We start from the raw sequence: 14,050 nt of genomic DNA, 5'->3' as shown, positions 1-14,050 counted from the left end.
CGATTGAAGGACTCGTTATGAAAATGACCCTTGTTCCTGTTCGTCTTTTTCCAGAAGAACGTTCTTTCATCTTTGTTCGGTAGGTTTCAACTTTTTAAACAAAATGTACATCGTGTCATAGAATCGTGACAAACGTATCTGTATCTTTGCTAATAAAATATTCATCGCGTTACATAATTTCTAGAAATACGTCTCTTCGGATAAATAGCCACGCTCGATTCTCTATCCGAGGATATAATGGCGATAAATCGCAACGCTGCTGTGGTTCGCGTAAGAACGCGTCGCTTGAAAAAACCGAGAACCAGTCCAATTTGTAGACAAGAGCGCGAGAAGGCGAAAGAAACGAAAACTTTTAGCTAGATACGTGGATTTACTGCTCGTCTGGGTTAGTAAAGCACGAAAATGGAAGCTGGACACAATGGGGGCTAAAAGGGCGTGGAAAGAGTGAAACGCGCCGCGGTTCCTCCATAGGGTAGCACTTTGCGAGCGAGATAAGACGCGAGAACGAGTAGTGCATTTGCGAGCGTAATCGTAGTAAGTTCGACATCTCGGTTTACGAGTTTCGTGTACCCGCAAAAATCCCGGATTTCTCGAAGTGGCGCGAATGTCGTTGCGTCATTCGGTACGTGTCCAATAATAGCGTGTTCGAGAAGGCAGCGCTCGTAAATTATAGAAAATTCCCAACATATTTCCGTCAAGCGACGACTACCACGATCGTGTCTAAATAGAACTGGTCTCGAGAGATTAGCCGCGAGTGGTAAGCGTGATTCCTATTCCAATTCGGTTGCTTTCGCGAGATTCATCGCCGACACGAAACAGTCGAGACACCTTCCTTCGATCCCTGCAGATTTCTTACAGAACGACGATTGTAACGTTTTAAAAAGCAACGGTGATTCGCGACTTTGGCCGATTCGCGTGAAGTTTGGTAGGAAATTTAGCACGATGAAACTGGATTAAAATAATTTTCAGGCATGGAACGAAATAGCTTCTCGTGGATCGACAGTCGCGAATAGGATCGCGAAACGGTGGAAAGCAAACGAAACGATCCGCGTTCGAACAAAAGGTGCGACGTGGTAAAATAGCATGCGGCAACCAACCAAGGAAGAGACCAAAGTAGCACAAAGGGGAGGCAAGGGAACGAGGAAGAGAAGGAGAGTGCAAGCCAAAGAGGCATTGGCTCGTGTGCTACCAGCAACAGGTGCCCGTCAAACAACGTTCAACGTCTCTAGCAAACCGTCTCTTTCTCCCTCTCGCGCTGACCTTCCTCCCTTTTTCCTTTCTTTCTCTTTCCCTTTCTCTCCCATTCTTCCCTTGCCTCGCACGCGATTCCTCGTAATTGATTCGTTGACGAGACAGCCCCGTGCTCCCTGTCCAACTGGCGAATCGTTCAACGACCGATCTCCACGGTCAGATTCCACTAACGGTCGAAACGTGTCCGCGTCTAATCGCGTGTTTGACGATTCTCGTGTTCCTCGCGTTACCATTAAGCCGCCTTAAGCTCTGTCCCAAAATTCTTCGTCAGACTCGTTGCGAGAATAATTACCCCGTTAGACTTTGATATAATAAGGGAAGAATGAAAAATATCGTATATTTTTGAATCTACGAAGAGAAAATACGAAAAACCGGCGGAATAAACGTGACAGAGACCAGAGTCCGAAAGGAATCGCGATCATTTCGTAACGATCGGACGACCCTCGAGGATGCGAGGATGTAATTTGGAATCCTGAAGAAGGGTTTGACGATGGTTGTGTTGTTAATGAGTTCCGTCGGGATATGACAAAGGGCGAGAAACGTGGCTAACGTGCGACTACGTGGGCGCCTGCGAATCCATTCGCTGGTTACCGAAACTGTCGGTTTGCAGTAGCGAACCGATCATTAGCGAGCATGAGCCGCGCGATCAAATAAACGATACAGCATTCTTTCTGCGAACTGGTCAACGGCCGTTATCGGAATCGAGAGAAACCGTGTGTCGTTCCCATTTCGGGAGGGACTCGTTTTCGTAGCTCGGAGGATTGCTAGCAAATGCACAAATTCTCTTTCCAGCAGAGACAGGCGGAGACAAACGGGAAAGATCGAGTATTTCTCGTTTGCATTCGCGGCGCAACACTCGGCTGACTCTCGAGATATGCGGCCGATAAACGTCCGGGGGAGACAAATGAATATCGAAAATTGCTCGTAAAGCTGTTACTTTGTTTGACGAGGCCCGGGAAAAATCGCACGCCGGTTCATTTATCCTATACGCGCGATTGACCACGTCATGGAACAAGTATCTAATAATGTAACTGAGTTATCTACAATAGAAGCGAGTACTCGCCAGTGAACAAACTTATAGACGGTTCTGCAAACTTGGAATAATATTTTATATAACACCGCGCTCCCAATTATCGTGTTCGGACGCTTGGAGAACCATGTTTCACGTACAGACTTAGGTATAACTGCGTTTCGTAACTACGAAACTGCCCTAAAACCTTCGATCTTTATGCAAGACGCAACACGACTAAATCCGACTAAATTTGCAATGTGCGATACTTAAATCGCATTAACTAGATTCAACGTATTAAGATTAATAGGAAACTATTGCGTTCAAATTTATCAACAACAACTAACTGTTATATTAGAGTCTGGAATAACGTATCGTAAAGTAAACGAAAAGTGGCAGAGCATAGTTACCTGTAGCAGTTGAAGAACTAACAAAATACAGCACGTACACGTAGGTAGAAGTCACTCGATTCTTCGAAAAGACGTGTCCGTTACGAATTGGAGTTTTCGATCTTACGAAACGCTCGCGATACAAAAATAGCTGCCTTAATGGTCGCTGCTATAAACCTTGCGCGGCTCAGAAGATATTACGGCGCAATTAAAAGCGAGGCCTAAAAAGTGGCTGCAGTTTAATTTCTTGGAGAAAACACCTGCGTTGCTGACATCGCAAACTCGCCTCGACTGCGTTACCAATTTATCCGTCAATCAAAGTCCACCGGGCCCGAGCAACTATCGAATTGTACGATTAAGATTTCCGCAGAGAACCAATTTCCTTAACTATCCGCTGTCGCTATCCACGAACGAACGATCATACTCTTGTTGTTAGATAATTACGACCATTCGCGACGAACGCTGTCTATTATCCAGAAGTGTTGATCAGCGAATCTGTTAGCATCCCGAGATCGATTCTACGTCTTCTTCGTCTTCCTACGGTGTTTGATAAACCACGCTGAAGAACGCGACAAATCGCGAATGCCACGAGCAAGAGAGCGACCGCTGCCGAACGAGTCGCATCTGTTGTTGCTGCGAGGGAACACAGAAGCCAAGAAACGACGATTGGAAGGCGAATATAAGCCGGACGAGCGGGCAGCAAGATCGGATCGAAGCACGATCCATGGAAAGTTTAAGGTGGTCCATGCGACCGATGGTTCGCGCGAGTACGTGCCACTTACACGGGAGCTTGGATCTTTGGTTCCTCGATGCGGTCACGAAATTCCTCGAGGCCACGAATTAGCGAGAAGCCATTCGGGCAGCCATAGCGCGAGTCATGGAGGCGAACTGGAAGGGCTCCACGGTCTGGCGACCGTAGCACGCGACACCATATGGTCTGCCCGATACCCATGACCCCCCTATGCACAAACACGCCTTCCTCAGTCGCTCGGAAAGATACGACTCGAAAGATCTTAACCGAAATGGACGACGGAACGATGCAACCACGCTGAACTTCCAACGAAAACCCGACCAGATAACGAACCGAGAAATACTTTTTTACGAGCGTGTCGCGAGAAACGTGGAACGACCGGTCACACTCTGTTCTGCTTTCCCCCGACTGCTCCGTTTACGATAGGTCAATCGTCGTGAAGAGCAGATGAGGAGAATCGCGGTTTCGTTCGACGAAACGATTTCCTCTTTTACGTTTCACTCGATTCGATCTCGTCGTCTCCGAGCTAAACGTAACTGCTTCGTTTCAGCTTCTAGGGTGGTACATATTCGTATTTCCGAAAAAACGAACAGGGTTTGCGCTGTTTCCTTTCGAGACACTGCGCCATGGTACACGATGGTTCGGAAACCCCGAAAGAAAAAAGAGGGGCCATGGTGTTGCGAAGAGACGGTGGTAAAACTGGACGATAAGTGAAACTCCCAGTGGAGCCAGCGGGAACACGGGTTACGGCACCCTCGAGGACACTAGAACGCTCATATCCTAATAGAAACGTAATCGCGTAGTCCTGCACGCTGAATAAATTATTAGCAGGCTTACGCTACGGTCGAGGGTTCGCGTAACACACCATATCGCCTGGATTAACGACGATCTGCACCGTGGGACAGTCGAGGATTTATTCGCTCGTGACTCTCCACGCTTATTTATTATTATTTTGACCCCATTATCCATTATCGTTTCGCGATTTTTCGCCAAGCATTGTTTCACGAGTCGATACCTCGTTTCCCATTAGATAATCACCGTATCAACGATCATGTATTCGCTTTTTTCATTTACCGTTGTCCGCTAAAGATCACGGACACGTGAAATCGTTCGCAGACGTTTCGACGCGGCTTAATTAAAAATTCCCTACGCCTCTTAGCCTCGATATTAACGACAGCTCGCGATCGATCGGAACGATGATCGTAATCGTAATGATTAATCTTATTGATCGCCGCCGAAACGGGCGCGTTATCGCACTAATTTCCAGGAAAACGTAGAATCGCGTGAGCAGATATTTTTAATTCCCGGCAACCCTGAACCTTCGCGAACCTTCAAGAAACTTCAGATATCCAGCCTGTTCGATAAATTATCGATCGAAACGCTATTACCAAGAAAGTTCGTTACGTAAAAGGAGAAAAGACGATTTTTATCGAGTTGCGATCAAACCAAACGTGTCGTTCGCGACACAAATTTTTTAGCACACGATGGAAAGTCGATCTTTTGGCGATTGAAAGTAATCGACGTCGAGGGAGAGCGAGAAAACACCATCCACGACCCTTTCCCAACCCCCCGTCGATATATTTACCCCTGTTTGCCGGGTAATCACGGAAGTGGTAGTTTATTGACGCGGCTACGATGTGCCTGGAATCGAATAGACTCCGAACGATTGTTGGACACGAGCCGTGAAAGAGAAAACCTACAGATAAGAGAAATTATAAACCTCGAATATCCTCAGATTTATCTCGGGATAAATCATTTAAGAGGATGCAAAAGAAGGAGGGATTTAAAGAGGCGCGACAGCGTATTTGATCATCGAGGAGCAATTTGTCTTAGCCTCTTTTTCTTCGCGCTCCAAAGGAGAGTCACGAACGCGGACGACAAATATTCAACGCCCTCCTATCAATCGATATTATATTCCATTTACCGAAAGCCCGGTTTCTCGCTCGCGTACGCGTGTCGCGTTTTCGAGGTTACCTTCGCAGAACCACTACGCGGTAACCGGCGAAAGTATTCCGACGCTTCTACGATCTTCTTACGAACGTACAATATCACGCGATTTGTACGAAACATTCTGAAATTTTACTAGCGCCAAGTACAATTACATCGGTTAGATTAAGCGTTGAAACACATTGCTGAGTCATTATAGCTGTCCCCGCCGCTTTACGATCGATTTATTATCAAATCAAAATTCCGACTTTGACCAGATTGTAATTTGAAATCTGTGACAGTCAGATATCCGGAGCGATCAAATTTTATTATCACATATATAGCGACAATATTATTATAGAGCAAATATAAAATACAAATATCAAAGGTATTCGCGAAACGAAAACTTTTAATTTTCCCTTGCTCGGCCTTCCAAACGATTCGCGGTTTAGCAGCGAAAGAGCGAGATAACGATCGGTGAGAAATAAAAATCGCGGCGAAGAGGCCATTCGATGGATAAAAAACGAGGGGCGTGTGACCATCGGGGATTAGGTTCGTGAGAAACAGGCCGGAGATCTCCAAGTTTTAACCCGAGCTGGACTCTTGGTAAAATCATTATACCCTATAACTCTGCTCGTAAAGATTACGATCATGAGCATTCCCCGAGATCATCCGAGCGTCTTCCAAGAGTCTCGCTCGACGAACCACGTACTAAAAGAAAGAAAAAAAAGGGGGGGAGGCAAAGCGTAATTTACGAGCTAACCTAATTCTATCGTTTTTCCGACACAGACTTTTATCAATCGCGCCGCTGAACTCATATGGTTCCGATACGTTCGAAGCCATTATCGAATCCCGATGTCGGGACAGGAAACACATTTACTATGGACTGGCATGCGTTTATCGAATCTTTTTCGAGTCACTCACCCAGTGCTGCGTTGTCACGACTTCGCCATCCGCTCCATCGAGGGCCTGTTAAGTAGACGAACACGAGATCAGTTCCCATTCCGAACATTCGAAAAAAGATAATTTCACGGTTGCATCGAAATGTGACGAACGAAATTAGTATATAATACATGCAACGCCCTAGCTCGAAATTTCACGGTTCAAAGGAAAGTAGGATTCCTTTACTTTCAACCAGACGAAAGATACTTACGTCTTTCTTCCTTTTTACGGCTGCGGCACCTGAAACAATCGAACGATACGCTTCATTTTTGTACATTCTTTTACATTGCGATCGGATACAGAGAGATCGGAAAAGGATGAAACTGACCGGCTGTCGAATTTGGTAGCCGTGCTCCGTTGCTGCCGGTAGGTGCTGCAGGGTTAGCAGCGGGGGTAGGCGTCCCCACGGAGGGCGGTACGCCTCGGCTCCCAAACGGAAAGTACGGGGAGTCCGGGGGGTAAGTGGCGCCCTCGACACCTCCACCGCCTCCGCTATTTCCACCACCACCCCCGCCACCCCCGCCTCCGCCACCACCTCCACCTCCCCCTGGCCCCCCGCCTGGCCCCCCTGCCGTTGGACCAAACGTTCCTCCACCATACGTCTGGAATATCAACATTTTTTCCTTATTCCCGTACCGTTACCGCTGTTTAACGTTGTTTACTGTGCCGTTCGAGCGATTTTCGACGCTGTGTTGTATACGGCCAGTGGTATAGAAAGGGACGAATATGTAAAAATTCTCGAAACGATTGGATCGATTTTCATCGATCAGGATTAGTAGAAGAGACACGAGGAAGAAGGCAGTCGAAAGAAGCCAATGGAAGGCGACTTCACTAAACCTATCAAAATCAATACTTCTTATCAGGCATGGTTTAACGACTGCCGATTAGATACTATTCCCTGGTGCCGTAAAAAAATCTCTGCTATCTCCGTTTCCTCGGACAAACCTCGTCAACCATTCGCATGCATACGCTGTTTTTTTACGTAATAAGCCGAAGAAGAAATTGTTTCGAAAACGAGATTCCGACATTTGCTCAACGACGAGACCTGCGAATTTTCCGACACGGATCGCCGCGAAACATCGATAGTAATTGCCGATAAAGGAATGGTCGTCGAGGTGAGACAATTGAAAATGTCGGAATAATCTGTCGAGGCTGGATAAGACTGGAAAAGACTGCGGGCGCGAGGTCGACCGTTTACTACTTACGCGTTTTGTAACGACGACTTCTGTTGGAACTGCGGCGAACATCATTTTCCAACATTCCTTTCCCAAATGAAACTCGTGCTTCGCGTAACTCGCGCAAAAAACGCTTCGCTCCGATCGTTCTTCCAGAGGCGTAACTAATTACCGATCGCCGCGAAGGCTACGCGAAGGCAAAAGAAATAGATGGGCAGTAAGCCATGGAAGAAGGAAGTACGAGGAACTTTATCCACACTCTGGGATAACTTTTCATCCGAGCTCGCTTAACCCCCTGCGACCTTCCTCGGTTCCTTTGTTCGGTAGAATGTATATATTAATATATGTGCGTGTTCGTGTGTACATGTACACGTACATAAGCGTATAAATACATCGTCGAGAACGAGGGAGAGAGGGTAAGTGATATTAAAGCCGGAGGTTGACGGCGCTCAACCCTCGCGAAATTGGGTAATTCTTACTTTCTAGACAAAATGAACTTTCATCGTTCCGTGAATTAATGTTGAAGAGAAAAAGAAAAACTCGTTTCTCCTAATTTGCGAAAAATCTTGCGTGACGTTCTTGAAAAAGTTTATATATTTTTAATAGCTGAAACTACGAACGTGCGAGGAGATGATTCAAGGAGAACTTTTTAAGAACGCTTAACGGATGCTGTTCCCTTTGTTACCAGGATTTAAAGAAATTAAATCCCGGCTTTACGGATAAGCTACTGGCAAGAGAGTGGCGTACAGTGTTTTTAGCGGAAAATTTCAAACACGATGAGAACCGCTTCCCAAAAAATATTACTCGGGATAAAGTTTTGGGATTACGTAGAGGGGTATTCGAGGGCGCGCCGCGAGAGAGAAGAAGAAAAGGAGTAACTTTTTCTCGGATAAATTTGCCTCTACGACTGCAATAATTATTGCGCTCCTGTTTCTTACGTAATCCTGCTTTATCTTAAGATTCGAGATGGTCAACTCTGGAGGGGAAAAAAGACCTTACATTCACCCTCTGAACATCATCCAGTTTCCCCGCTTCGCGTTTCGAGAATAATCGACGAGTAAAGATAAGAAAGGGAACGAGACTTACCATCCCATTGTCCATCGTGGGGCCATACGGCGACTGGAAGCCTAATTTTTCTGCAACAGACAAGAAGCCAGGTTAAAATCCATTCGTCGCGATGCAAACAAGTATACGTAATGTACGACGAGTTTCATTATTCTACGCAAAGTTTCGGACTGTATCGTAAGACGTCGAGGCTTGGGTGACGCGAACAACTCCATCTTGCTATAAATTTCGCGTGGCAATTTTTCGAGCCTCGGAGTTTAGGTAACTCGCAATATCGATAATAATATTAGAAACGTACGTTACTTCCAGACGCAGTACCGACAAAAAGGGGAGCGAAATAAGACGAAGACTAAGCTCTGATGCCGTAGTGGAACGCGTGGCAAGCGGAGTCGATGCAAAATTAATGCCGGGCATAAATTCGCGCCCCGTCTTTATAAATCAAAACCGCGATCGCGTTAAGAATCCAAGCGGGATGTACGCGTTTTCCGCGTTGCGGCTGCGACGCATGCAGAATAAACAACGAGATAAACATTACGAGGTTTCCGCAGTCGAGGCTTCATCCGTTATTAATGCCCACCCCATACACACACGCGCCTACGGACAGACGAGAACGTGAATCTACGTGCGCGTATCTTGCACAGAATTTATGAGCATCGGCTGGATTTACCGGTCTCGAAAACCACCGCACAAGAATTCCGATTAATTTTAATTCAACGATATTTTAACGTTACGCCCTATTATTGCGCAATTCGATCTCCATCCCTTCAAGTTCGACCCTCGAGATCGACCATCCTCGAACGTGAGATTTGCCGACGATCCGGGGACGTATTAATTATTCCAAGTAATTTACCTAGCGATTAAGAGAGAGAGAGAGAGAGAGAGAGAGAAATTCTCTTACTAAAACGGTAAAAGCGGAAAGTGCAGCTGGTTGATAACTAGCCGAGAAAAGGGAATGGTACAGAAGGAGTATATCATATTACAGAGGACGGATATAGCCGTGCGTAGACGATAGGGCGAGTGTCCGACTATGCCACGATCGGCCGAGGTAACTATGAATCCTAACAGTTTCGGCTTGCTCGTGACATGTTTGCCGAAGCGTGCAGTACCGAGTCTGCAATATCATGCATCAAAGTACAAGCTAAACCATGGTCCATCGTGTCATCCTCAGAGCCGGTGCAAGCCAGCTCGACCGTTATGACGTAGTGTTGAGCACCGGGCCTTCGTGTCACGACTAGTTCGTCTTCCACGCTGGCTCCTGCCGGCGTCACCTCTATCGAATATTGCTCGATGAAGAATTACTACGGATTCCGCTCGACGAGATTCCGGAGTTGCTGCCCTTGTCCGACTTGCCGAGCAAGTGTGTTTCGCTCGCCACGGAAACAACGTCCGTGCCCCTGTTCCTCCACGATTTACAGTATTCTATGCCAGTATCGCTGCTATTAGAATCAAAGATCGCCGGTGGTAAGATAAAGACTACCGGCAGAACAGTAGTAAATAAGATACCATCGTAGCGAACCATCCTGACAGGCCACAGCGACGTCGGAAAAATTACAACGATCCAGCAATTTTCCTAAAAATTATCTTGCGACGTATTGAATTAATATTACGATAAAGAGATATTACTGCAAGATAGTGTTATGTGTAATATACAGAGATACGGCCGCGGCTCCTGATAAGTGTTTTGCGCGGTGATCATCTGTTCCACGTGTGTCGTTCGATTACGTCATCGCAGGACAAATTCGCGTATACTTTCCTCGACAATTCCCCGAATCGGATCGAACTGTTCTCGCTAGTTTGGGGTTAACGCATACGTATATTTTATTAACGTTCATGTGCTGTCGCTACAAATCCACTCGAGTGCCCGCATATTCTAATTTTATACTACCATTTATATAGGATAACGCATGTGTATTATAATAATATAAATTCACTTAAACGTTGTGTCACGTTCCCACGTATCTTATCTAGCAAACGATTAACGTTTTCCTACTTTTAACTCTATATACGAGAAAGGGAATACGAGGATCGCAGAAAGAGGGAACGCGAATGTCGGCGGCGAATTACCGGCGCCACAGCCGGCCACTGGTCGCCACGATACCATCTACACGGATTTCGGCCGACATCAATTCGGCATTACAGCTCGCGAAATGCGCGACACAACCTCGAAAACCACGCGCCACGCCGCGTTGCGCGCGGCGACCAACGATTTTCAGCGCGCGAGACACGACCGCGATTTGGTGGTCAGCCTGCTCGGCGTCGTATATCAGCGCGACACCATCGAATTAGAATTACCTAAAATTATTTTCCCTCGATCACAGTGTTGTTACCTCGCGTACATCCCTCTGCAACCGCTCCATTCTATTTTACTTACAGATTGCGACGCAAAAATCAGTGGAGGAATAGAGTCTAGGAACAAATAACGATGCTCGCCTACGAATTTTATTATATTTTTCCCCTCTACCTCGAACGTACCAGTCGGGAAAAAAGATAAATGGACAACTAGTGGGAATAAGTGTGAACGATGTTTCGTGTAATGTGACTTGTTTACGCAAATGTATCATTTTCAATGATTTACCGAATAATCCACGACTGTGTATCGCTTCGACGCTGTTTCGCGAATTCGCCACAGAGTCGCATGAAAGAGAAAGGAAAAAATATCGGCGAATATTACGTGCCGCGAAAATGCCAGCCAGCGTTTCAGAGTTTTGACGATCCCGTAAAAAAAAAAAACGCGCGCAACGACTAAACGTTGAAAAGCAAGCGCGGACATAAAAAAAATGGTCGTGAAAGACAAGGCACCGCGAAACGGTAGACCGGCGTATCTGCATTTCCCGATTCCGGAGAAAAGCAGCGAGAAAGCTTTCCGTGTTGAACGTCCAAGTTCGAGCGAGCCACGCGATACGACTGACTTATCGTTCGTACTAATCCACCTCGGTAAACGTCTCTAGACGTCAGCATCCGGTTCTCATCTAGCCGATAGAACGAAGTGAAATTAAAGAACAGGTGGTAAAAATGCGGCTTTGGCCTCGCGAGACGGGTTAACGAAGAAGGGTTTAATTAACGAGGCACGTTGCTTCCATATAACGCAAAATTTCCATAATCTAGGGACGATCGAGGGATGCGTTAAAAGACACGATTACACGCTCGATCGAACGTGTTCAACGTGGACCAGAATTAAGTGACTGTACTTTGACCCCGGATACCAACGACAGCTTGACCCGACCCTTGATTTTTTCCCTTTTTTCGAAAAACGATCAGTCGCCTGATCGGCGTGGGTACCTTGCTGCGCTCTGACCAAACTCCGACCAAAGGATCCTTTTCGTTCCCACAAGCAACCGATACTCGCTTGAACCGCGTCATCGCTGAGGCAGCAACGCGCAACTTTTTGTTGTTGCTGTACGTTTCAAACGACGCCCAACAAATATCAACTTGTAGGAACACTTTGTTCGCGTTGTTGAAACAACGTAATAAAAGGAACATTTTGCTTTCGTCTCGGTTTCGAAACGGCATGTGTTCCTAGCAACAAGTTGTCTACGCGCAAATGTAAACTAGAAATATCGATCATGCAACAAATAGCAACGTGCGTTGTGAAACAGTCAGCCAACTTTACACACCGAAGAAACAATTATTTCCGTCGCGACGATTCTTAATTCCGATTCTGATCTTCGCCGCTAGCCACAAGCGGCAACTTTTATTAAGATGTAGCTAGCAACAGGAACACGAAGAAAAATAAAGTATCATCGGGTAACAACCAGCAACTCTTTCGAGAAACGCGAAACACCGGCAAAACTTCGTCGCTTGTTCGGCGACGAACCACAGCTTCGCGAAGTAGGACCTCGAGCAATTTGCCTCGTACGATCGAGCGGAGAAAGAAAGCTGCCCGAAATCTGGTCGATCGAATTTCTAACGTGTTGTATCGCCACCTGTTGAGAGCACGATTAAACCAAACGTAAATGAACGCGGAGAAAAATGTGACGGCGAAGCTTGTAAAAACGACGAAAGAAATAATGAAACACCTGCGCGCCTTGGAAAGGCTTAATTCGATTATCTCCCTCGAATAGTCGCTGCATTTTTTTACGCCCGCGTGTAAATTTTAATAGTCGTCCCCGACGTTTCGTGACGACGTTTCAAGAAATCAGGATACGACTGACATTCCCAAAATACAAGATACAGCGTCTGACAAAAGTATTCCAATACTTACAGAAACCTTTTACGAATACATCACGCGTATTATAGGAAACATTTTGAAATTTCATCTCCACCGTAACGAAACATTTCACGATTGTATCAGACAAATTCTGAAACAAATCTGAAAATAAAAAGTACATAGAATACCCATAACCTGCAGAGAATACTCTGCACTTATTATATGTTTCAGATATCTATTCATGCTGTATGCTAATTTTTTTACTAGATATATGTACATTTGCGATAAGCGTCTTGCAATAGTCGTAACTTCTGTATAAATTTTCAGATTCGGCTCAAGAATTCTTCTTTTCTTTGTTATATTTGCAGGACACCCGATACGTATACCGCCACTACGCAGACCCACGCACCCCAACGAGCGATTTCTATGGGAGAATTCGCGTGTGTACCATGCCGGTGCACGGTGCCACGCGACCCAAAAGGGTGTTCCAAGTTCCCGCAGGTAAGCGAGAGAAAGCGAGCGAGTGAGCGAGAGAGAGAGAGAGAGAGAGAGAGAGAGACACGCACGGACAAAGAAAGGGAGGAGAGAGAAAGAAGAAGGGAGGAAGGGAAGAGAAAAAAGAGGAAAAAAGAAGTTCGCGGCCAGCAGAGAATAGAGAAAGAAGAGGAAGGGGGAAAGGTTTGCCACCCTTGGGGCCCTCGACCCCAATGGTAGAGGGGATACGTACACCAGAGGGAGGAAGAATAGAAGACCAGCAGAGAAAGAGGAAAAAAAATATGAAAAAGAACTCAGGTAGACACTGGTGCTCAACCGAACCAGCGCCCTGACTCCGATCGAATCGTTCGATCGATCTACGATCGTTTCTCTCTGTTCTATTGCAACGACGATCTAACGCTACTTAACACGCGGGTCTTACGCTATTGTCTTGAAACGTTCAGCTTGGACTCGGATGAAATTAATATTCGAAGGAATTTTTCACGCAGGTTTTTATATCTCCAAGTTTCCAAGCTGTTTGCAAGGCCAGAATTTCGAAAGCTCGCTCGCAAGGCCACAGTGGAATCAGCGTAGTGAAAATAATCGGAAGAGCGTGTGCGTTATACTTCTACGTATAATATCGCAACTTATTCATCGGCTCTGAAACCGCAGTGTATTATGGGTGTACGGCTAGGTACACGGATAGGTACAAGGACCCCACGAATGTGAGCGAAAATTATAGAAATCGAAGTCGCGAAACGCGGTGGCCGATCCAGACAAATTCTTCGAGTACCGATGGACTTCGCGGAAATACTTCACTCAGGATCGATGCAGACGAGCCACTTTTTCTCGGCAGTTGCTTGTTACTATACGGAGAGCAATGCACGCGTAGCAACGAAAGAATACTTATCGTCAGGTGTG

At 46.1% G+C, this 14,050-nt stretch overlaps 1 protein-coding gene across 12 annotated transcripts in view; it reads right to left on the bottom strand.

The window, feature by feature from the left end:
- Positions 1-14,050, bottom strand: part of LOC117155572 (transcription factor 12) — a 110,108-nt gene that overhangs the window by 82,971 nt on the left and 13,087 nt on the right. For all 12 annotated transcript variants that reach the window (XM_076623209.1, XM_076623212.1, XM_076623210.1 and 9 more), the window contains 4 exons: positions 8,530-8,579; positions 6,597-6,870; positions 6,480-6,508; positions 6,251-6,295 (listed from right to left, as the gene is read on the bottom strand). In XM_076623209.1, coding sequence (XP_076479324.1) covers positions 6,251-6,295; positions 6,480-6,508; positions 6,597-6,870; positions 8,530-8,579 — 398 coding nt within the window. The remainder of the gene's footprint in view (positions 1-6,250; positions 6,296-6,479; positions 6,509-6,596; positions 6,871-8,529; positions 8,580-14,050) is intronic.

Source organism: Bombus vancouverensis, chromosome 12 (genome assembly GCF_051014615.1).
Source record: "Bombus vancouverensis nearcticus chromosome 12, iyBomVanc1_principal, whole genome shotgun sequence".
Classification (NCBI taxonomy): Eukaryota; Metazoa; Arthropoda; class Insecta; order Hymenoptera; family Apidae; genus Bombus; species Bombus vancouverensis.
This window is presented reverse-complemented; position numbering and strand designations above follow the sequence as displayed.